Genomic DNA, 24,570 nt, shown 5'->3' with positions numbered 1-24,570 from the left:
AAACATATAATAGGACTTTTTTCAAAGTAGAATTATAATAATCATACTGTTTTGGAACTTGCATTTTTTGCTTAATATTTCTTAGACATTTTATCATACCAGTACTGAAAATTTAGACACTCTTGGTCTGTATTTTGTTCCTAAGTTTTTATAATTAATAGCAGTGCTGCATCAAAGATTCTTATGCACTTGATTTTGGATACTTGCATCATTTTTTCTTGTGGTATAGATCACTGTTTCCAAGAAATGTGCATTTAAAGTTTTGATAGCTATTGCCAAAATTTTCTTTTAAAATTCTGCTTTAAGATGTAGTTTGTTGGCAAGGCTGTGAGGAAATAAAGACAACATATAAACCCAGCATATAAAGCCAAAAAGAAAAATAAACCCAGTTACAATTTAACTTTCCTTGATGACCGTTTCTTCAGCTGAGCACCAGATAAAAGAGCTAACTTGAATTTAGAGTCCAGATAGTAGGGGGAAATATGTATCTTTAAAAAGATAAGTGATAAACTGGAACAAAAATTTTGCAAGTGACATCACAAAGGGCAAAGGGCAAACATTTCTACTTTATAGAGAGCTTAGAAAAATCAAAAAAGAAAAGCCACACCATAGGGAAATGGGCAAAAGATATGAACAAGTAGTCCATACAATAAAGCAAATGTAAATGTCCCTTAAGTATGAGAAAACATGTTCAATTTCAGTGTAGTAAGAGAAATACAAATAAAAAATGCTCTAAAATAAGGCTTCTTGGCAAGGCTGTGAGGAAATAATCACTGATATTGTTGGGAATACAAAAAAAATAGAGTCTATGGAAAGGGAATTTAGCAATATCTCACAAAATTATGTAAACCTTAATTTAAACTCAGCTTTCTTTCTTTTATGACTCTTACCCAAAGGTATACTCACAGAAAAATAAAATGTGTATTGATCCCAGGCAGTGATCATTGATGGCTGATAAAATCATTTGGTAAAGGTTTGATTTACCAAAGGTTTACCCATTTATAATGGGTAAATCAGTTCAATACTAATAAACCTACCGTTCATTAACATCACTGAAAATGGTTCTGCCAGACATAGTGTGCCTCCTAATATATGGCCACAAGAGGTACACAAGAATACTTTTGAGATATTCTTCCAACAATAACCAAAGAACCTAGAAAAGGGAAAAGGCTGTAGAAATAATTACCAGTTTATAGGAGATAGGGGAGATAGAGGAACACGATGAAGATACACATCAGCCAAATCCATGATGTGGAAAATGCTGCAGGACAGATGAAGCCAGTGTTTTTGTTTGTTTGTTTGTTTTTTAATTCATTTAGCACTGATCAGAAAGCATAAAGCCAATTTCCTTAACAAATAAATGACATGGAAAGAGTGGGCAAAAAACAGTGTTATAGAGTAAAAAGACTTAAAACATATTAGCTAAAATGCAATATATGGACTTAAGTTGGATCCTATTTCAAACTATAAAAAGATTTTTTAAAAAATTCACTCAGCAAAAATTGAACATTAATATTCGACAAAATGAAAGAAGTGCTGCAGAGGTTCTTAACCGTAATACACATTTTCAGAAGAACAAGTTTTAAAAAATATATTGGTAACTGAATTTTAATATAGTTGATTTTATTTGCAATATATTTTTATACATTTAAAAACAGGAGTAGGGATTATAGGCTTCACCACATTGCCAAAAGGAGGAGGTGGTTCATGGCAAAAAGAAGGTCAAGACCCCTCGACTTGTTAATTTTTGAGGAGGTGTGGGGTTTTAGCTCTTAGTACTTAAATCATAGGATTCCAGTTCTCCCACCAAAAATTGGGGGGGATAAACTTTTTGTTGTTGTTTTTGTGGTTTTCTTTTTTTTGAGACAGGGTCTTTCTATCACCCTGGCTAGGGAGAGTACACTGGCGTCATCATAGCTCACTGCAGCCTCGAAGTCCTGGGCTCAAATGATCCTCCTGTCTCAGTCTTTTCAGTAGCTGGGACTACAGGCATGTGCCACCACACCCAACTAATTTTTCTATTTTTTGTAGAGTTGGGGGTCTTCTGTTGGTCAGGCTGGTCTCAAACAAACTAACCTCAAGCAATCCTCCCATAGTGCTAGGATTATAGGCATGAGTCACCACATAGGCCTTAATTTTGTTTTTTGATGTCAGTAGTAGGTACAATAATGGCTCCCCGAAAATGTACATATCCTAATCCCCAAAACCTGTGAATGTTCCTCACATAGTTAAAGGGACTGTGTGGATATGATTAAATTAAGACTTTTGAGATGGGGAGATTATATCCAGAATTATCTTTATGGGCCCAATGTAATTATAAGGGATCTTATACGAGGAAGACAGAAGGGTCAAAGTGAGAAAAGGAGATGTGATGACCAAACTAAAGGTCCGAGTGCTGTAGCCACAAGCCAAAGAAAGAGGGAAGTTGAAAAAGGTAAGAAATGGATTCTCCCCTACATCCTCCAGAAGGAATGCAGCTTTGCTGACACTGATTTTAACCTATAACACCCATTTTACACTTCTGACCTCCAGAACTGTGAGATAATAAATTTTTGTTGTTTTAAGTAACTGAGTTTGTGGCAGTAGATACTAATGTCCTTTGCTGTACTGAAGTTAAAATTTTTTTCATTTTATGGTTTCTAACACTGGAATCATAGTAATAAAGGATTCCCTGTATCAAGAATACGAAAATAGGCCAGGCACAGTGGCTCACACCTGTAATCCTAGCGCTTTGGGAAACCAAGGCAGGAGGATCGTTTGAGGCCAGGAGTTAGAGACTAGACTGAGCAAGTCCCTATAAAAAATAGAAAAAATAGCCAGGCATGGTGGTGTGGACCTGTAGTTCCAGCTCCCCAGGAGGCTGAGGCAGGAGGATTGCTAGTGCCCAGGAGTTTAAGGTTGCGTTGAGCTGAGGATCCCACTGCACTCTAACCTGGGCTACAGAGTGAGACCCTGTCTTAAAAAAAATAAAGAATATGAAAATATTATTTCTATATTTTATTTTTTGTTTATCTTTGTCTTTAATGAGTCTATTTTAATTAAACCTTTTATTTTGAGATCATTATAGATCCACATGCAGTTGTAAGAAATCTTAGAACTTACTGAGAGATCCAGTGTGTCCTTTACCCATTTTCCCCCAGTGATAACATCAGTACACTATCTCAACTAGAATATTGATATTGTCAAGGTATAGGACATTTTCACCACTGCAAGAATCCTTCATGTTGCCCTTTTATAGCCACACCCACAGCCTATGTCCTACTGCTCCTTTAACCTCTAACAGCCACTAATCTATTTTATCATTTCTATAATTTTTTCATTTCAAGAATGTTCTATAAATGAAATCATATAGTATATAGCCTTTGAGATTGGATTTTTTTCACTGAGCATAATTTCCTGGAGATTCATCCAGGTTGTTTTGTGTATCAATCATTAGTACTGAACTTTTTTGGTATGGCTGTACCGCAGTTTAACCATTTGCTTGTTGAAGGACATTTGGGTGGTTTCCAGATTTTTGCTGTTACAAATAAAGTTACTATAAACATTCAGTAAAAGTTTTTATGAGACTGCAAGTCTTCATTTCTCTGGGATAAATACCTAGGTGTGCAATTGCTAGGTTGTATGCTAGTTGTGTGTTTAGTTTTAGAAGAAACTACCAAATGATTTTGGAGAGTATCTGTACCATTTTATGTTCTCAACAGCAATGTATGAGTCATCCAGTTTCAACTTTATCCTTGTTAGCATTTAATATCGTCACTCTTTTATTTTAGCCATTCTGATAGGTATGTGTAGTGACCTCGCAATGTAGTTTTAATTTGCATTTTCTTAGTAGCTAATGATGATGAATATCTGTTCACCTGCTTATTTGCCATTTGTACATCTTCAGTGAATGTCTCCATGTCTTTTTGCTTGTTGTCTAATTGGATTTGTTTTTCTACTGTTGAGTTTTTTCTTTTGTAGAACTTATTTGTGGTGTCAAATCTTTGCCTAGCTTTAAATCTTGAAGATTTTCTCAATTTTTCCTGAAATTTTAGAATTTTACTTTTACATATATTTATTTGTTCATATAAAATTTATTTTTCTAGAGACAGGGTCTCGCTCTGTCAGCCAGGCCTAGAGTGCAGTGGTGCAGTCATAGATCACAGTCCTTCAACTCCTGGGCTCAAGTGATCCTCCCGCCTCAGCCTCCCAAGTAGTTAAGGCTACCACCATGCCTGTGTCATTTCAGTGTGATCCATTGAGTTAGTGTTTGGAGAAGGTATGAGATTAGGTCAGGGTACTTTTCCCCCCAGCCTGCTGTCCAATTGCTGTAACATTTGTTGAGAAGGCTAGTTTTCTTCTGTTGAATTACTTTTGTACCTTTGTAAAAATTCAGCTGGACATATTTGTGTGAGTCTATTTCTGGGTTCTCTGTTCTGTCCTATTGATCTGTGTGTCCTTCTCTTTGCCAGTTCCACACAATTTTGACTACCGCAGCTATACCAAGTCTTGAAATTTGGAAAACTGATTCCTCCCATTTTATCCTTCCTTGAAAAAAAAAAATTTTTTTTAGCTATTCTAGTTATTTTGCCTTTACATATAAATTACAGAATAATACTGTGTATATATACAAAAAATTTTTTGCTGTGATTTTTATTAAAAATTACATTAAACCTGTTTATCAATTTAGGGGAAAATTGATGTCTTTACTATGTTGAGTTTTCCAATCCATGAATACTTTTATTTATATGTTCAATTTCTTCATCAGCATTTTGTACTTTTCAACATATAAATCCTCTTGCTGTTTTGTTAGATTTGCACCTCCTTTATTTTTTTTTTCCTTTTGTTTTTGGGTGATTATACATAGTATTGTATTTTTAATTTTGGTGTCTGTGTGTTCATTGCCCGTATATAGAAATACAATTGATTTTTGCAGCTTGATCTTGTATCCTGTGACCTTGCTGAATTCACTTGTTAAATTATTTGTTTGGTTAAAGATTGAGCAGTTGCCTTATTTGGACTATCTCAGTGGGAAGTTCAAGTCTATATAACTAATAATGCCCAGTCTGCTGCTGGTGATTAGGTGGAGCTTACATTTTAATTTTCTTTTAAATACTCAGTTATGTTTGCTTTGTAGAAATCTAGGGTGTTAGAGCCATCTTAATCTAATGGCCTCTATTTATTTTTAACAGTATTAAGAATTCTTTTTGTAGATTCCTTAGAATCTTCTATGTAGTCCTTTGTGTCATCTGCAAACACAGATAGTTTTATTCTTCCTTTCTGATTTATATGCCCCGCCCCGCCCCGCCCCACCCCTCCCCTCCCCTCCCCTCCCCTCCCCTCCTCTCCTTTCTTTTCTTTTTTTTTCTTGCCTTACTGAACTGAATAGAACTTCCAGCAACTATGTTGAATAAGAGTGGTGAGAGTGGACATCCTTGCCTTGTTTCTGGTCTTAGGGGAAAACCATCCAGTCTGTCACCATTAAGTATAATTTTAGCTGTACGTTTTCTGTGCATGCTGTTTGTCAAGTTAAGGAAGTTAAGGAAGTTCTCTTCTATTCTCGTTTTTCTGAAAGCTTTTGTCATGAATGGGTGCTGAATTTTGTGAGATGCTTTTTCTGTATCGATTAATATGCTAATAATTTTCTATATTATCTTGTTAATTTGGTGGATTATGCTGATTAATTTTTTAGTATTGAACCATCCTTGTATCCCTGAAAAAAACCCACTTGGTCGTAGAGTGTTAATTCTTTTTACACACTGCTGATATTATGTAGAATTTGTGTCAATTCTTTAAATATTTGGTAGAATTCTTCAGTAAAACCATTTGGATCTGGAGGTTTCTTTAATGGATAGAGTTTTTTAAATTATGAATTTAATTTTCTGATTAGTTTATAGGGCTACTCTAATTATCTGTTTCATATTGGGTATTGTGGTAATTTGTATTTTTGAAGAATTGCTCAGTTTCCTCTAAATCATCAAATTTGTGTGTATAGAGTTATTTGTAGTATTCCCATATCATCCTTTTTGTCTTTGTTATCTTGCAGAGTCTATAGCGATATCTTCTAATTATTAATAGTTTTTAAATATTATTAATTTTTGTCTTTTCTTTTTCTTGCCCGAAGTTTTTCAATTTTATTGATCTTTTTAAAGAACCAGCTATATATTTCATTGATTTTTGTCTGTTGTTTTTCTGTTTTCAATATCATTGATTTCTACTCTTGATCATTTCCTTCTTCTGCTTGCTTTAAGTTTATTTTGTTGTTTTTTTCCTATAATATGTTCTTGGGTGGTAGGAGCTTAGATGACTGATTTGAGGCTTTTCCTCTTTCTAATTACATGAATTAGTACTATAAATTGTTCTCTCAGCACTACTTTAGCTATGTCCCACAAATTTTGATAGATTCTGTTTTCATTTTTATTCATTTCAGTGTAAACAAGTAGATGGTGTACTTTAAAGCACTGGTGTTATACAAAAATTAAACTACTTTTAAAAGGTCTAAAGTAGAACTCGTAGCTTGTACATTACAGAAGAGGGCTTCTAAAGCTACCTGTGTTCACTGTATGTGTTTCCTGAACCTCAGTCTGTATTCTATTAATCTGTTTATGCACCAGTATTATTTTAAATTATCTTAGCATTTTTAGCACATTTTTCTATCTGATAGAGTTTTGCCTAGAGTGGGAACTTTCAGTTGAAAGAAAACTAAAACTGTCTTATACAATGAAGAGGTTTATTAGGTTAAGGAACAGGAGGTTCAGAGGGCAGGCTTCAGTGCTTATTTTAGCAGTTCTGGCTCTATTTCCTAGCAGCTCTCCTTTAGCTTGCTTGATAGTTTCATCCTCTGATGATAAGATGGCTGCAGTAGGTTCCAGACCTCTCAAATCTATCTGTTCGTGACAAAATCCAGAGATAGTCTCTTACTATGTTTCTCAAGAGCCAATCAGCTCTACCCTGAAATCCCTAGTATACTTTTTCTTGCACTTCATTGGCCTTAATTGGGTTAATGTGGAATAACCTAGCGAGGAAAAGATTATGACTGGTTTATATAGGTTCTCAGTTCTGGCTGTACATTGGAGTCACTTGGGTAGTTCTAAAAAATACCAATTTTCCAAATTTTATTGAAAGTTTTACGTGTTTACTTTTCTAGATAAATTTTAAAATCATTTTTGCATGTTTCAAAATTCTATTTGGACCTAGAATTAAATTTCATTAAGCATATAGATTAATTGGATTGGAGTAGGAGCCACAGGAAGGAATCAGAGTCAATGCCCAGGTATCCCTGAAAAAAATGTCTCTCTGCTTCTAGCCTTCCAGTGTCTCAAAAAATCTATTGCTCAGTCTTGTAATTTTTTTTTACATTATGTACCAGTAATTATTTAGACTTGGTTATAATTCTTTATTTTGAAGTAATTTCAAACAGAAAAATTGTAAGAATGCTAATAATCTCTGCTCATACCATTGTTTCTTGAAGACCACATTGCCCTTTTTCTTTTTTAGCATTAGTTGTTTTGCTGCTGTATATACTTGAGTCATTGTGCCTGAAAAATGTATCTACCTTGTTTATACACTTGAATGCCAGCAAATGTTGAATACTAGATTAAAATGCATTTCCCTGAGAACTTTGAAGAACTTGCTTCATCGTTGAGAAAAAAGACTGCTTACTCAATGTCCAGAATAAAAAGCTGAATTTACTTGCTTGAAAAGCCAGGGATAGCTGTTTTATGTAAAATAATCTCTCTGAAGAAAACAGAGAACTGATCTGGTTGTGACTGGTTTGATCAGGAGTGAGGTTCTGGAGTGAGATTGGCTTATAATTTTCCTTTCTTCTAAAAGAGTTTGTATTAATATAAATTGGAATTACTTGTTACTTGAATTTTAATAGAACTTGCCTGTCATACCTCTGGTACTGATATTTTCATTATGGAAAGATTTCTTTAATGACCGATTCAATTTTATTATTTCAATTTTTCTATAAATTTGTGCATTCACTTGTTTTCAGATTTATTGATAAAATTGTTCATAATGTTGCCATTACTTTTAGATGTCTGCAGCATCTATAATTGTGACTGCTTTTTCATTCCTGGTACTTGGGTGTACTTTTTCTTTTTTTCACTTATCTGTCTTGCCGGAACTATGTCAATTTTATTGGTCTTGACAAACAACTACAAGCATACCTCATTTTATTGTGCTTGGCTTCATTGTGCTTCACAGATACTGGATTTTTGACAAATGAAAGTTTATTACACTTTTTCATTGAGCAAGTCTGTTGGTGCCATTTTTCCAACAGCATGTGCTCATTTCCTGTCTCTCTGTCACAATATGGTAATTCTTGCTGTATTTAAAACTTTTTCATTATGATATCTATTATGGTGATCTTTGATCAGTGATCTCTGGTGTTAACTATTGTAATTGTTTTGGGGCACCATGAACTGTGCCCATATGGGATGGCAAACTTGATCTGTAAATGCTTGTTTTCTGACTGCACTATAAACCGGCCAGTCTCCCTTCTCTCTCCCTCTCCTTGGGCCTCTCTGTTCCCTGAGACACAACAATATTGAAATTAGGCCAGTTAATAACCCTACAATGGCCTTGAAGTGTTCAAGTGAAAGGAAAAATTGCATGTCTCTCACTTTAAATCAAAAGTTAGAAATGATATAGGTTTAGTAAGGAAGGCTTGTCAAATGTCGAGATAGGCCGAAAGCTAGGCCTCTTGCGCCAGACAGGCAAAAAGTTACAAATGCAAAGGAAAAGTTCTTGAAGGAAATTCAAAGCGCTGCTTTGGTGAACACACAAATGATAAGAAAGCAAAACAGCCTTACTGCTGAGATAGAGAAAGTTACAGTGGTCTGAATAGAAAATCAAACCAGCTACAACATTCCCTTAAGCCAAAGCCTAATCCAGAGCAAGGTCCTAATTCTCTTCATTTCTGTGAAGGTTGAGAGAGGTAAGGAAGCTGCAGAAGAATGTTAAATTGGCAAAGGTTGGTTCCTGAGGTTTAAGGAAAGAAGCCATCTCCATAAAAGTGCAAGGTGAAGCGGCAAATGCTGATGTAGATAAGCTGCAGCAAGTTATCCGGAAGATCTAGCTAAGGTAATTGATGAAGGTGCTACACTAAACAATAGATTTTCAATGAAGACAAAACAGCTTTCTATTGAAAGAGATATGGTGGTCTAGGACTTTCATAGCTAGAGAGGAGAAATCAATGCCTGGCTTCAAAGTTTAAAGGACAGGCTGACACTCTTGCTAGGGGCTAGTGCAGTTGATGACTTTAAGTTGAAGCCAGTGCTCATTTATCGTTCCAAAAATCCTAGGACCCTTAAGAATTATGCTTAAATCTACTCTGCCTGTGCTATATAAATGGAACAACAAAGCCTAAATGACAGCACATGTGTTTACAATATTTTTTTTTTTTTTTTTTTTTGAGACAGAGTGTCGCTTTGTTGCCCAGGCTAGAGTGAGTGCCGTGGCGTCAGCCTAGCTCACAGCAACCTCAAACGCCTGGGCTTAAGCAATCCTACTGCCTCAGCCTCCCGAGTAGCTGGGACTACAGGCATGCGCCACCATGCCCGGCTAATTTTTTTTTTTCTATATATATTTTAGTTGGCCAGATAATTTCTTTCTATTTTTAGTAGAGACGAGGTCTCGCTCATTGCTCAGGCTGGTCTCGAACTCCTGACCTTGAGCGATCCACCCGCCTCGGCCTCCCAGAGTGCTAGGATTACAGGCGTGAGCCACCGCGCCCGGCCTTACAATATATTTTAAGCCCACTGTTGAGACCTACTCAGAAAAAAAGATTCTTTTTAAAATATTATTGCTCAATGACAGTGTACCTAGTCACCCAAGAGCTCTGAGAGAGATGTACAAGGTTAATGTTTTCATGCCTGCTAACACAACATCCATTCTGCAGCCCAGGGATCAAGGAATAATTTCGACTTTTAAGTCTCATTTTTTAAGAAATAACATTTCGTAAGGCTATAGCTGCCGTAGATAGTGATTTCTCTGATGGATCTGGTGAAGTAAATTGAAACCCTTCTGGAAAGGAGTCACCATTCTAGATGCCATTAAGAAAAGGTCACAGTATCAATGTTAAGAGGAATTTGGAGGAAGTTGATTCCAACCCTCAATAGATGATTTTGAAAGGGGTTCAAGACTTCAGTGGATGGAGTCACTGCAGATGTGGTGGAAATAGCGAGAGAATTGGAATTAAAAGTGGAGTTTGAAGATGTGACTGAATTGCTGCAATCTCATGATCAAACTTAAACAGATGAGGAGTTGCTTCTTATGCATGAGTAAAGAAAATAATTTTTTAAGATGGAATCTGCTCCAGTGTAGATGCTGTGAACATTGTTGAAATGACAACAAATGATTTAGAATATTACATAAGCTTAGTTGATAAAACAGCGGTGGGGTTTGAGAGGATTGCCTCCAATTTTGAAAAAGAGTTCTCATGTGGTAAAATGCTATCAAATAGCATTGTGTGCTACAGAGAAGTCTTTCATGAAAGGGTCTATGGATACAGCAGATTTCACCGGTGTCTTATTTTTAGAAATTGCTGCAGCTGCCCCAGCCTTTAGCAGCTCCCACCCTGATTAGTCAGCAGCCATCAACATTGAGGCAAGAGGCTCCTCCAGTGAAAAGATTATGACTCTGAAGGCCCAAATGATTATTAGCATCCTTTAGCAATAGAGTATTTTTTAAATACTTTTTTTTTTTTTTTTTTTTCCATAATGCTATTGCACACTTAATAGATGTGAGTATAGCTGGGCACAGTGGCTCACGCCTGTAGTCCCAGCTACTCGAGAGGCTGAGGAGGGAGGATCACTTGAGGCCAGGAGTTAGAGACCAGCCTAAGCAACATTAATGAGACCATGTCTCTAAAAAAATTTTCTAAAAAAGTTAGCCAGGCATGGTGGCTCACACCTATAGTCCCAGTTACTAGGAGAGATGAGACGGGAGGATCATTTGAGGCCAGGAGCTTGAGACCAGCCTGGATGAAATAGTAAGATCCTATCTCTTTAAAAAAAAAAAGAAAAAACAAAAGACGACAGTATACTGTAAATATAAACTTACATACCTACTGGGAAAAAAATCTGTGACTCACTTTTTTATGATATTTTCTTTATTGTGGTAGTCTGGCATTGAACCTGCAATGTCTCCCAGGTATGCCTGCACCTTTTCATTTTATTGACCCTCTCTGATAATATCTTTTCATTAAATTCTTCTATTTGTATTATTTCATTTTTTTTACTTAAAAAAATTCTGCTTTAACTTAACTGCTTTAGATGCTCAGTTCATTAATTTATTTTTACATCTTTTTATTTTCTAATGTAACTACTTAAAACTAGAGATCTCCCTCTATATCCTCCTTTTGCTGCACCCCACAAGGTTAGGTGTATAGTTTTTTAATTATCATTTACTTCTAAGTAATTTCAGAATTCTATACAATTTATTCTTAGACTCATGAGTTTTGAAGTAGTTTCCAAACATACACAGTTCTTAAAAAGCTGTGTTTTGTTATAGCTGTCAGAGAATGTGGTGTAGGATTCCAGTTACATAAAAGTTGTTGAGACATTCTTTATGGCCTAGCATTTGGTCAATTTTTGTACATGTTCATTTGTATTCTTCTGTTTGGAAGCAATATTCTGTATATTTCTATTAAATCAATATTACTGATTGTGTTATCAGTTCTTCTCTAACCTTAGTAATGTTTTTGTCTCTTTGTTTGATTCCTGAGATAAATATATTAAAAATTGTTGTTTATGGTAATGGATTTGTCAATTTCTCCTTGTGTTTCCACCAATCTATTTATTTTAGGGCTATGTTAGTAAGTACATATAAGTTTAGATCTTATATATATTGAGTAGAACCTTCGTCATCATGTAGTGAACTTTATTACTAATAATGGTTTTTGCCTTAGAATTATTTTGTGATATTAATATAGGAACACCTGTTTCTTTAAATTAGTATTTGCCTCATGTATTTTCCCATATTTTTTACTTTTCAATCCTTCAGTGTCCTTAGATTTTTTAGGTTTGTGTGTCTCTTTTGAAAAGCATATAGAATGCTGCTATTTCAGCCTTATATAAAAATATTTTCTATGTGTTTACAGTGCTGAAGCTGCTGAAAGATGGCAGAAGAAGTGGTGGTAGTAGCCAAATTTGATTATGTGGCCCAACAAGAACAAGAGCTAGACATTAAGAAGAATGAAAGATTATGGCTTCTGGATGATTCTAAGTCCTGGTGGCGAGTTCGAAATTCCATGAATAAAACAGGTTTCGTGCCTTCTAACTATGTGGAAAGGAAAAACAGCGCTCGGAAAGCATCTATTGTAAAAAACCTAAAGGATACCTTAGGTAAGATGTTTTTGTATTAAAAGAATAACTTTCTTTTAAATGGATTTTGGAGCTTAGTTCTTTATGTAGCATTCCGGTGGCAGTGTGCAGAATTGACTTGAAAGGGCCAAGACTGGAATTTCAGCTGGGCAAGATAGGTTTGACTCATAGCAGGTGTTCAAGCCAGGAGACCAATGAAGGGTCATAAATAAGTGTTAGCAAGCAGTTTCTGTAAGTCTAGGCCTAAGTTCAAAGGTCAAGCCAGAATGGTGCTAATTAGCCGAACTAATTCTGACTTTCTGGCAGGCACTCTTTGAACCATGACTGCTGGTTGGAGTTTAGACTTACAGGCAGAATTGCCTCCTGGGCATCAAGCAACTTACTTTACATGGCTTATTGCCGAATTTTAACATGTAATGGTTTATATTTTGAACTTCAGTTTAAAAAACAAACCATCGTTTTATTCTTCTATTTGATAAGAGTTGTAAACTATGGATCATTACTGTATGTTTGTGTCTACAGAGCTGATGATCTCTTTCCCGTTTTGTTTCTCTTTTCTCCCCTCCTTTTTTCCTCTAACTATAAAGTTTTAATTTTTTACATTTTTACTGGCCTTCCATTAGGGGCTGAGATAGCTTCATATTGGGCTTGGCTAAGCCAATAGGGAGGAAATATGCATGGGTGAGAACTGGCCTCTTCTTCTTTTTCTTCTTTTTTTTTTTTGATTCTCCTTAGCTGACAGGAAGGAATTGGGAGAGATAGAATTTCATTTTTGGTATTTAAACAAGCCTACTGTTGCTTAATGGTTCTTTTTCTTTATGTAGAAAAAAAGTAAAATTTCTCCTTGCAAAGACAGTTTGGGAGCTATATAGCATGATTGACAAATATGAAATATTATTGACTCACTACTTTACATTAGTTTTTATTTCTTCTTTTCATTTTTTTTTTTTAGAGACAAGGTCTTGCTGTGTTGTCTAGGCTGGACTTGAATTCCTGGCCTCAAGCAATCCTCCCAAGTAGCTGGGACTATAGATGTGTGCCACTGCACCTGGCATAGTTTTCATTTCTTATTCAATGTTATTTTTACTCTAGACTGGAATGATTTTTAATTATCAGCAATAGAAGACAAATATTTAATGTTTTTAACAATTGTAAAACAGCAAAAACTAAAATACAGTACAATTCAAAGTAAGATATAAAGTAATGGTATATCAGTTTCTGAACTAAAAATATTTCCAGTGTTCTAAGGTAATTTAACAGGTGTAGTCACAGTGATATTTTACTGCAGAGGTACCTTTTTTCAGATTTTAAGATTTTGCAAATAATACCATTATTTTAAGTTTTTATTTTATATTATTTTTGAGACAGGGTCTTGCTCTGTTGCCCAGGCTAGAGTACCATGGTACAATCATAACTCACTGCAACAGCCAACTCCTGGGCTCAAGCTATCCTCCTGTCTCAAACTCCCAAGTAGCTAGGACTACTTGGACATGCATATGCCACTATGCCTGGCAATTTTTTTTATTATTTGTAGAAAAGGGGTCTTGCTACATTGCTCGGGCTGGTCTTGAACTTCTGGCCTCAAACAATCCTCCCACCTTAGCCTCCCAAAGTGCTGGGATCGCAGGCATGAGCCACTATGCCTGGCCCTATTTTTAGTTTTTAAATGGAGGGTAAATCAGGATTTTCCCTGAACAGCTGAAGAGACCAGAGCTAGAACCAGAAATACTTCTGGTTTTATAAATACTGGACATTTATTTAAACTATGTTGATTAGAGGTATTGGGGGAAAATTAAGGTAGTTTCTATTAAAGTATGCCTAATAGTTATGAATGCATGGAGCAGACTAGGAATACCTAGATAGACTTTTTTGTTCCTTTTTAAAAGGTTACTGATATCCTGGGACTACAGAAAATGTGGCAGTAATTAACAAATGATAGTTAAAATAATATCATAGAGCAAAGAGGAAAAATATCTCAGTTTTAGATGTTGTTATATATAAATCTAAAACCTCAATTAAATATAATTTTTATTATTTGTTAATACTCCTGGGAAACCTTCCATACTGTTGTCTGATATTATTAAGGCAATTTTATCAAAGTTTTATCTTTATTTAAATCTTAGGAAATCTCTGTTCACTTTATTACAATATTATAGTTATTGCTACCTGTATTCCAGAATGCTTGGAAACATTTTTTTAAGGTAATGATCTGTGGTTAGCCTGTATAATGATGTAAATCCACCATTTGCATTAGACAGCCTTTTCCCTTTTCTCAGAATTTTTGTACCTTTTTGGTAACTTAAATGTCCCATGGCATAAATGGATTTGTTTCACAATGATTTTGCTGGTGGAGACATTGTTTGAAAGTTAAGAAAGAAAAGGAAAAAACAGGAAAGTATGAAAGTGTATATATTTTTAACTATTAAAAACTATATATGCCTTAAAGGCTTCTTTTCAAATAGGTTTGAATAATAAGGTCACATTTTTGGCCATCATGACGTACTCGTTTTATAGGTTCTGTTACAGTTTGGGGGGGAAAAAGTTTTAGAAAGGAAGAAGCCTCAGAAAAACTTTCTATTGCTTGGGTGTGGGCCAGGTCACATGGATTGGGTGTGGGAAGTTTCAGTGTTACAGAACAGACCAGGAAGCTCCCTGAAAATTATCCTGAGCTGTGTTAGCAAACTGACGAAAGAGAGCACGGAATTTTTTTGAAAATGGATTGGTTAAACGTCTTTAAGGATTTTTTCAGTAAGTTAATCAGTTTATTAAACCCATTGTTTTCTTATAGTTTTTGAATTAGGCTTTTCACTTGTGTGCATTGAAAGGAAAATTATATGGAGAGAACTTGGTGGGTTTATATATAGGCTGCCACATTATGTTGTTTATGTAATAGAAGCTAAATGATTAATGATATGTCAAATAATAGTAGTTTTGATTTTGTAAGTAAAATAATTTTAAAGTGTTTTAGTGTGAATGTTTAAATAACAAATAGGGAAAAGGATATACATGGTTTGAGCTTGATGCAATTAGTTCTAATTCAGTAACTTTCACTTAGAACAGGTATTTGAAGTGAATTAAAATATAAACATATTAAAAACATTGGAAAATAGAGGATTAGATGAACAAATTCTTTCAGCCTTGACCTTTGAATTAACATGATACTGTTTTATTTTTTACTTAGATTTTAGAGGAACAGTGTAAAGATAACTTTAATAAAAGTACTAGAAAAAAAAAAGGATGTTTTGATTTAATCAATGCAAGATTGGTAGAGATTGCTGTTTTGATGAATGTGAGATTTGATATTTTGAAATGAGTTCTGAGAGTTGCTATATACAAAGGAAATGAAATAGTGAATTTTGGGGGCTGTTTTTGAGTTCAGGTCATGAAATAATATTAATACTAGTTTACAAGAGCCTAATCTGTGTGTCTGCTGGTGGCCTTTTTATGATCTTATCATAGTCAACTTGATTTGATCTCCTTGAACATTTGCTTGGTGTTTGTAGAAAAATGGACAGAGGAATTATTGTAAAAGTCTCATGCACAACGAGCCTAAGGAAACAAAGAGATTCCAGGGAAAAGGGCAAAACAGAAAAGGAGTAAGCACTTTGTTGAAAAAGAATGTTGTAATTGTAATGTGAAGATCATTTGTTTCTTTGGTGAGCCTTGGTGGCTTAGTGAATCCCTCTGGACTATGTCTTTTAACTTCCGTTTACTTTTTGTGGCGCTATTAAAATTTCAGATCTTTGCATTTTCATTTTTTGGGGTTAGTTTTCCTTTTTGTAGTGGTCCCTAAGCTTTTTGGCTCTAGGGACTGGTTTCATGGAATACAATTGTTCCACAGACCAGGGCAGGGTGGTAGAGCTCAGGTGGTGACACAGCCCCGGGGGTTAGGGACTGCAGTTTTAAAGAACTTACTAATTTATTCATTCGTTTATCAATATATTTTCGTTGAGAGCCTATTGCAAGCCAGGCAAAAATCATAGAGTGAAAAACTAATACTACTTATAGCAGATCCTACATTCTGGTGGGAAGGTAGGCGATGGTTGTTATTTAATAATAATAATGCAGTGGATTTCATGTCTAGGTTTGGTCATAAGCTATGTTGACCATAAATCAACTAGAAATGGTATAAAAAGAGTGTAAAAAGAATATGTTATATCATTGATAGAGTAATTTAATATATATCATCATATATTTCATCAATATAATGATAAAATTACCATTCTCTCTACTGAGTCTTAGGAATTTGATAATGAATCTTAAAATGCATTTGTAGACCAAGGTCAGGATTTGAACTTTGTAACAAAGGTATTCCTTTCCTCAATCCCTGTAGCACCCTAACATTTTTTTTTATTTTGCCAGGCAACTTGTCAGAGTAGAGACGCTCCCTGAATGGCCTTAAAAAGTAGAGGAAACAAGATATGTGCTGCTTGTGTGGTAGCCAGAATTCCATTGAAAACAAAAATTACGCAGTGTTTTAGATAAATCAGAAGATAATAAAAAATAATTTATTTCATGTAGATGAGATGAACAGATGAAAATACAAAAATTTTAATAAAAGTCTGTGATGGAAAGAATACCATATATTTATATTTAGAATTCCTTAGTTCTGCTCCCAGATATATCACTTACTTGCCATGTGGCCTATGATAAATCACTAAACTCTCCTGATTTCCTGTTCCTTATTTGTAAAGGAGTGAGTTGGGCAAGACTTGATGATTCTGGAAAGTCCCTTCTAACTCTCTAAGTCTTAAAGTCTTGGTAAACAACTAAGCAGTCTTGGGTGTGTCATAGGAATGAAGAAATCAATGAAGGAGAAATTGGTTTTGATGAAGTAGGAACATAAGAACAGAATTATAGTTCGCTAAGGAATTAGAAGAAGCAGTAGTACTTTCTTTGACCCCATCCTCTTGAACATTTACTCAGTGATTTATATGAAGGAAAAATGATGTATGTAAAGTAAGGAAGACCTCATGTTGGAAGCAATAGCTAATAAATATATATTGGGTTTGAAATACATTTGGAAACTAAAAATCAAGATAGAAATAAACCAGATGAATGGGAACAGACAATAATGTAAAATCCTGCATTAAGTTTTTAAAAGGAATTGAGGCCGGGCGCGGTGGCTCACGCCTGTAATCCTAGCACTCTGGGAGGCCGAGGCGGGTGGATTGCTCAAGGTCAGGAGTTCGAGACCAGCCTGAGCGAGACCCCGTCTCTACTAAAAATAGAAAGACATTATATGGACAACTAAAAATCTATATAGAAAAAATTAGCCGGGCATAGTGGCGCATGCCTGTAGTCCCAGCTACTCGGGAGGCTGAGGCAGTAGGATCGCTTAAGCCGAGGAGTCTGAGGTTGCTGTGAGCTAAGCTGCGCCACGGCACTCACTCTAGCCTGGGCAACAAAGTGAGACTCTGTCTCAACAAAAAAAAAAAAAAAAAGAAGGAATTGAAAAGATCAGTGATAACCTAGCCTGGTAGCAGTTTACATAAGTTAGAAGACTTAGTAAGAACTGTTGTAGTACCTAAAGTCTCAACACAGCCCGTGATGGCACTGATTCAAGCCTGTGAGGTATTCTGGTGAAATGATGCAATAGCTCCCTTGTGTGTGTGTGTTGGCCAAATAAAACACGATGTAGCTTATCCTCTATGGATATTTTTTAAACAATGGTAATGAGAAACTTGGATGCTTCCAAACACTGGCATCTGGAATATCAAGGATTTGGAAACCAGATTACATAAGGAATAGTTATGGGTACAGAGATTTGCCTCAGGAAGAGAACAGCTACGACACAAGGAAGGAATGTTCACAATGCTTAACTAGGTTCTTAAAAAGTCTTGTATTTATAATGCATTGCTCTAATTAAGAAACAGTGCTATAGGAACAGGGAAGTAAGAACAGTGGGTAGTAATGAGATGATCTGAAGCTATACTAACTCTTTAAACACACACACGCACACACACACACGTGCATGCTCGTGTAATGATAAAAGAAATTGACAGCCTCAGAATTGTGCACCAGCTCAGTGATTAAATCTGAGTATTTCCTTCCCAACTACAGCCAAATCTAGCAATATAATGCAATAAAAAGGTTTAAGTAATTTTGAAACTTTAATACCAGACACACTAGGAGGTAGGAAAGTAATAACTACCATTGATTGAGTGCCTGCTATGTGCTATGCACTATGTACTGTGCTAAATGCTTTACATATACAGTTTTTAAAATTCTTTACAAAAAATTTTATGATGTAGGTAATTACTACACACCACCATTTCACAACCAAGGAAACTAGAGTTTCAAGGAAATTAAATAACTTGACCAAGATTACACAACCAGTAGCAGGACTAAAATTAAAATCTGTATCTCTTTTGTTAAAGTTTTCATAGTGAATCGTTTATGACTAAAGAGTAGAGAAAGAATTAGGTAAGCAATGGATTAGAACAGTTTGGTGCAAAAAGTACTAATTGAGGTTAGGAGGATTGTGGTAAACTAACTGTGTGAGATGGGGAAGTGCTATGGTCTGAATGTTTGTGCCCCCCAAAATTTATAGCTTGAAACCTAATCACCAATATGATGACATTAAGAGGTGAGACCTTTGGGAGGTGACTAGGCCATGAAAGCAGAGTCCTCATGAATGGGATTGGTGCCCTTATATAAGAAGCCCAAGGGAACTTGTTTGCCCCTTCCACCGTGTGAGGACTTAGCCAAGAAGGTGCCATCTATGAGAAATGGGCCCTTACCAGACAGAATCTGCTGACGCCTTGAACTTGGACTTTTCAGTGACCAGAACTGTGAGAAATAAATTTCTCTTGTTTATAAGTTACCCAGTTTATAGTATTTTTGTTATGGTATCCTGAACAGACTAAGGAAGAATTTAGAAAAGCTAAAATATTGATCAGAGAGAAATTTATGAAAGAATATAATTGTTGCTGATTATAACATAATTGAGAAACCCAAAAGTATTAATACTTTATGTTTATATAACTTTGTAAAGTACTTTTCATCTATTCTCATGGATGACAGTAGATTAAAAGGACCATTTTCTAGCAATAGAAACAAAGGACAATAAACAGGCCCTTCGCAAAGAATTGTATTCGGAGTAGAATAGTAAACCTACCGATTATGCATACATTTGTTCAGTCATGCACATGATAAACATTAATGGAATATTTAATATGGGCCTGGCACTGAGGATAGAGATGTGATTAAAAACCTGGTGCTTGATCTCAAGAAAGATGATTTTGGTAAACAGAGGGTTAGGGTTAGCTGTTATAGTAAAGATATTTATGAAGAGTAGTAATGGCACAAAGGAGGAATACATCTACTCTGTTTTAAGGAGAGAAAGAGAAATCTTCAGTGAGCAAATACCTGGCCTAAGTCTTGGAGGATGAGGATAAGAAGTGTTTTAGGCAGAAAAATATCATGTGCAAGGCTCAAAGCCTTGAGAGAACACCGGTTTTTGGTAACTCTGAGGAGCTTGATGATATGGCTATAGCATTAGTTATAGCATCAGTATGTTAAGGGAAAACATGTATGGGGTTGAAGACATGCTAACAAGAGAGATCACAGAGGATTTTCTGTTACATAGAAAACATATTTTAAGCTATTCTATATGTTCTTTTCCTAAAACAGTTCTGGCCTCTAAGATTAAAATACGTTATTCTTGGTGTTTTCTCACTTGGGACTTTAATTATTGGGTCTGTTCCAAAATTCTTCATTTCTTTTTTTTGACAATGTATAATTAGTTTTAGACGTTATCTTTTTCAGAATTTTTAAAAAAATCATTTTGAAATTAATCTTTATTTTCAGGTTTAAATTTTTTTTGTATTTGCTTATATCATTCAATTTTACCCAATTTAACAAATGTTTATTGAGAATCTGCTGTGTGCACAGTTCTGGATGGTGTAGGAAATTCAAAAGATCAATGAGACATAGAATGTTCTTATTTGGAGCTTTTGCTGTAGTAGATGAGCTTAAAAGACAAATACAGGAAGAATTATAATACAGGTACCTCAGAAGTACAAGGTGCTTGGGTTTTTAAGAAGGAGAACGTATACATTATTGGGGGTGGGGTGGGAAATGAAGGATATTGAGAAACCTGAGGCAAGAAGTTTAATAAAATAAAGTTATTGCTTAAAATGATACTTCTTGAATGTGTAGATTTTTGAGTGAAAGGAGTTTTACTAAGGTTTTGGGAAGAAACTAGCAAACAAGATAAACTAAGTCATAAAAGTGGAAACTTTATTCCAGAGATTTTGACTAGCCCATTTTTATAAAGTTTAGAGTAGTTTTGGTTTGGGGCCTTATACTAGGATGCTTTTATTTAGCACTTATTATACATACTATGCTGTTACTTTATTTTATTCAATTCTCAAAAACAATATTATGAGATAAATGCTATTTTCTCCATTTGTAAGATCAGAAAAGTAAGAGTTTGTTCAAAATGCCATAGTTAGTAAGTGGCAGAGCTGGGATTGGAACCCAAAGTCTGATTCAAGCTCTATGCTTTTCTTCAGTAGTCTATATCATAAACCTATAAAGGAAGGCTGTGGACATTCTAGAGAGGACAGTAGATTCTAGACAGAGTATTTCTCTTAATTTGATAGACAATGTAGAGGCAGTATTGGCTTTTGAGCAGGGGTATCATGTGATTACAGCTATATTTATAGAAAGATTAGACTGGTTGATATGGATGATGGATTAAATGAGGGAGAGATTAGATAGTAAGGAAACTAGAGGGTAGTAAAGGCTCAGGTACAACATAATAGGCCTGAACTAGAGCAACCATAGTGGGAATGGAAAGTGTGGGCAATAAGGAGATAAAAAATGATTCCGAGGATTTAAGACTCTTCAAAAAATTTTTTTTGAGGTAAAATTCATATAACGTAGAATTAACCATTTGAAAGTACATAATACAGTGATATTGAGTATATTAACAGTGTTGTACGACCATCACTTCTAATTCCAAAATGTTTTCATCGCCATAAAAAGAAATCCATTAAATAGTCACACCCCATTCTTCACTCCCTTCAGCTCCTGGCAATCACTAATCTGCTTTTTGTCTCTATGGATTCATGTATTCTGGATAGTTCATATAAGTGGAATTATACAATATGTGGCCTTTTGTGTCTGGCTTATTTCATTTAGCATAATATTTCTCAGAGTTTATCCATGTCGTAGCGTATATCAGTACTTCTTCCCTTTTATGGCTGAATACCATTCCATTATATTAGGTTATTAAGTATGAAATGCCCAATTTCCTTAAGTACTAAGTTTGACATTTTATATCTCTGACATTTCACTTTGACACTTCTTGTTTTATGTTTATTGTGAAGGTAAATCCTTAGTCTTTCAAATGCACATTTTGGCTTGTTATTATCTTTCAAGGTTTTTTTAGAGCAATTTTTATGAAACCATGGACAAGTCAACAGTTATTTTTGAATATGAGTTCTGTTGTGGAACCAGTGCAGCGCAGACAGCTTGAAATATCGACAAAGTATTTTAGAAGGATGTGGCTAATGAACGCACAGGATATCCATGGTTTGAGTTCTGTTCTGGTGATTTTAATATTGAAAATGAGCCACATGGGCGACCTGAGACTAAGGTGGATAATGATGAGCTGAAAGCTGTAGTGGAAGCAAATCCATCTAAACGTATGCATGAATTAGCAGCAAGGTTTGACGTTACTATTCCAAGAATATTGGCCCATTGGAAACAAATCAGCAAGGTAAAGAAGCTGGATAGATGGGTTCTGCATGAGTTAAACGAGTATCAGTAGTGAAATCGTCTCAAAGCTTGCCCTTTTTTGCTGTCAAGACATAAAGGTGAGCCATTTCTACACCATATTGTTGTGTGTGATGAAAAATGGATTCTTTTTAATAATCGCAAGCATTCAGCACAATGGTTGGCTAAAGATGAAGTGCCGAAACAGTTGAAAACCAAATATTCATACAAAAAAACTAATGGTGTCTGTTTGGTGGTCCTGCGCTGGTATTATCCACTACAGCTTTGTGAAAACCTGCTCAATCGATTACAGCGATGTCTACTGCAACCAGCTGGACGAAATGAGGAGGATGCTTCTGATTAAGCAGCCAAGATTGGTCAACAGAGAGGCCAATCCTCTTTCAAGACGACACTTGACCATGTGTCACACAAACAATGCTGCTCAAACTACAGAGGCCGGGCTTGGAAGGTCTGTGTCATCCACCGTATTCACCAGACCTTGCACCAACTGATTACCACTTCGTCCAGGCTTTGGACCACTTCTTACAAGGAAAAATATTCAATTCTCCACAAGCTGTGGAAAATGCCTTTTGTGATTTCATCACCACTCACTCTCCAGCCTTCTTTACTGTTGTCATAAACAAGCTACCGTGAAGATGGCAAAACTGTGTCAATGGTTTAGGCACATACTTTGATTAATTGTACTGCTGCTTGTTTGAGATATAGTAAACTACACTTTTGATTTGAAATTGGACATTTCCTATTTAATGACCTAATATTTATATACCACATTTTGTTTACCATTCATCTGTTGATGGATGGACATTCAGGTTGTTTTCACAGTTCAGTTGTTATGAATAGTGTTGCTATGAACATTCATGTATAAATATTTGTTTGAATATCTATTTTCAGTTCTTGTGGGTGTATGCCAACTCCTAGTGGAGTTGCTATATCATATAGTAATTCTGTTTTACCTTTTAGTGAACTGTCAAACTGTTTTCTACATTGGTTGCACTACTTTACATTCCAGCCAGCATTGTAAGAGGGTTCCAATTTCTTCACATTGTGCCAACACTTAATTTTTCCCTTTTTTAAAAGATTTTTTTTTGTTTATAGCCGTCATAGTGGGTGTAAGATAGTATCTCATTGTGGTTTTGATTTGCATTTCTCTAATGACTAATGATGTTGAACATCTTTTCATGTGTCTGTTAGCCATTTGTATATCTTCGTTGGAAAAATGATTTTTATTCGAGTCTTTTGTTCACTTTTGAATTTTGTTTTCTAAGAGTTGTTTATATGTTCTTGACACTAGACCATTATCTGAATTGTGATTTATAAATGTTCTGTTCTAACTCTATAGACTATCTTTTTGCTTTCTTGATAGTGTTCTGTGCACAAATGTTTTTTAGTTTTAATAAAGTACAATTGATTTTTTTTTTTTTTTTTTTGGTTGCTTGTGCTTTTGGTGTCAATATCTATTTGAGAATCCATTGCCAAATCCAAGGTCATGGATGTTTACTCCTGTATTTTCTTCTGAGTCATTCATCCATTTTAAGTTAATTATTATATATGACCTGAATAAGAGTCCCACTTCATTCTTTTGTGTGTGGATATCCATTTATCCCAGTACCATTTGTTGAAGAGAGTGTTCTTTCCTCCCATTGAATGGTCTTGGCATCCTTGATGAAAATCAATTGACTATAGAGGTATCGGTTTATTTTAGGACTCTGAATTCTGTTTCATTGGTCTATGTATCTGTTGATTACTGTATTAAGTTTTGAAATCAGAAAGGATGAGTCCTCCCACTTGGTTTTCCTTTTTCAGGATTGTTTTGGCTACTTGGGGTCCCTTGCACTTCTGTATGAATTTTAGAATCAGCTGCTGAACTTTGATAAGGATTGCATTGAATCTGTGGACTGCTTTGGATAATATTGCCATCTAACACAGAATGTCCTTCCATTTATTTAGGACTTTAATTTTTTCAGCAGTGTTTTATAGTTTAGTATACATGTCTTATACTTCCTTTATTAAATTTATTCCTATGTATTTTGTTCTTTTTAATGCTATTATAAATGGAATTGTTTTCTTAATTTCGTCTTTGAATTGTTCATTGCTAGTATATAATAATGCAGTTGATCTTGTATCTTGCAACTTTGCTAAAATTTATTCTAACGGTTTTGTTTGTGTGTATGTGTGATGTGTGGATTCTTTAGAATTTTCTGTTTGTAAGTCCATGTCATCTGTGAATAAAGATCATTTTACTTCTTCCTTTCCAGTTAGAATACTTTTTTTTTTTTGCTCAGCGCTTCCAGTACAATGTTGAATATAAGTGGTGGAAGAGGGTGGGCATCTTTGCTTTGTCTTTCCCCATTAATTGTGATGTTAGCTGTGGGTTTTTCACAAATGCTCTTTATGTTGAGGAAATTTCCTTTTAATCCTAGTTTGCTCAGTGTTTTTATCATGAATGGCTTTTGGATTTTGTCCAGTGCTTTTTCTGCATCAATTAAGGTGATTATAGTTCCCCTTCATTCTG

At 35.2% G+C, this 24,570-nt stretch overlaps 1 protein-coding gene across 5 annotated transcripts in view; it reads left to right on the top strand.

The window, feature by feature from the left end:
* The window catches only part of NCK1 (NCK adaptor protein 1), an 88,505-nt gene that overhangs the window by 50,263 nt on the left and 13,672 nt on the right, over positions 1-24,570 (top strand). For 4 of the 5 annotated variants that reach the window (XM_069473202.1, XM_069473204.1, XM_069473201.1 and 1 more), the window contains one exon: positions 12,089-12,332. In XM_069473202.1, coding sequence (XP_069329303.1) covers positions 12,107-12,332 — 226 coding nt within the window. In that variant the 5' untranslated portion in view covers positions 12,089-12,106. Of the gene's footprint in view, positions 1-2,406; positions 2,435-12,088; positions 12,333-24,570 lie in introns of those variants that run through there. The other variant, XM_069473206.1, reaches the window with a different exon arrangement.

The sequence above is a fragment of the Eulemur rufifrons genome, chromosome 7, assembly GCF_041146395.1.
Source record: "Eulemur rufifrons isolate Redbay chromosome 7, OSU_ERuf_1, whole genome shotgun sequence".
NCBI classification, from domain to species: Eukaryota; Metazoa; Chordata; class Mammalia; order Primates; family Lemuridae; genus Eulemur; species Eulemur rufifrons.
Note: the sequence above shows the minus strand (reverse complement) of the source record. Positions and strands in the feature narration are given on the sequence as shown.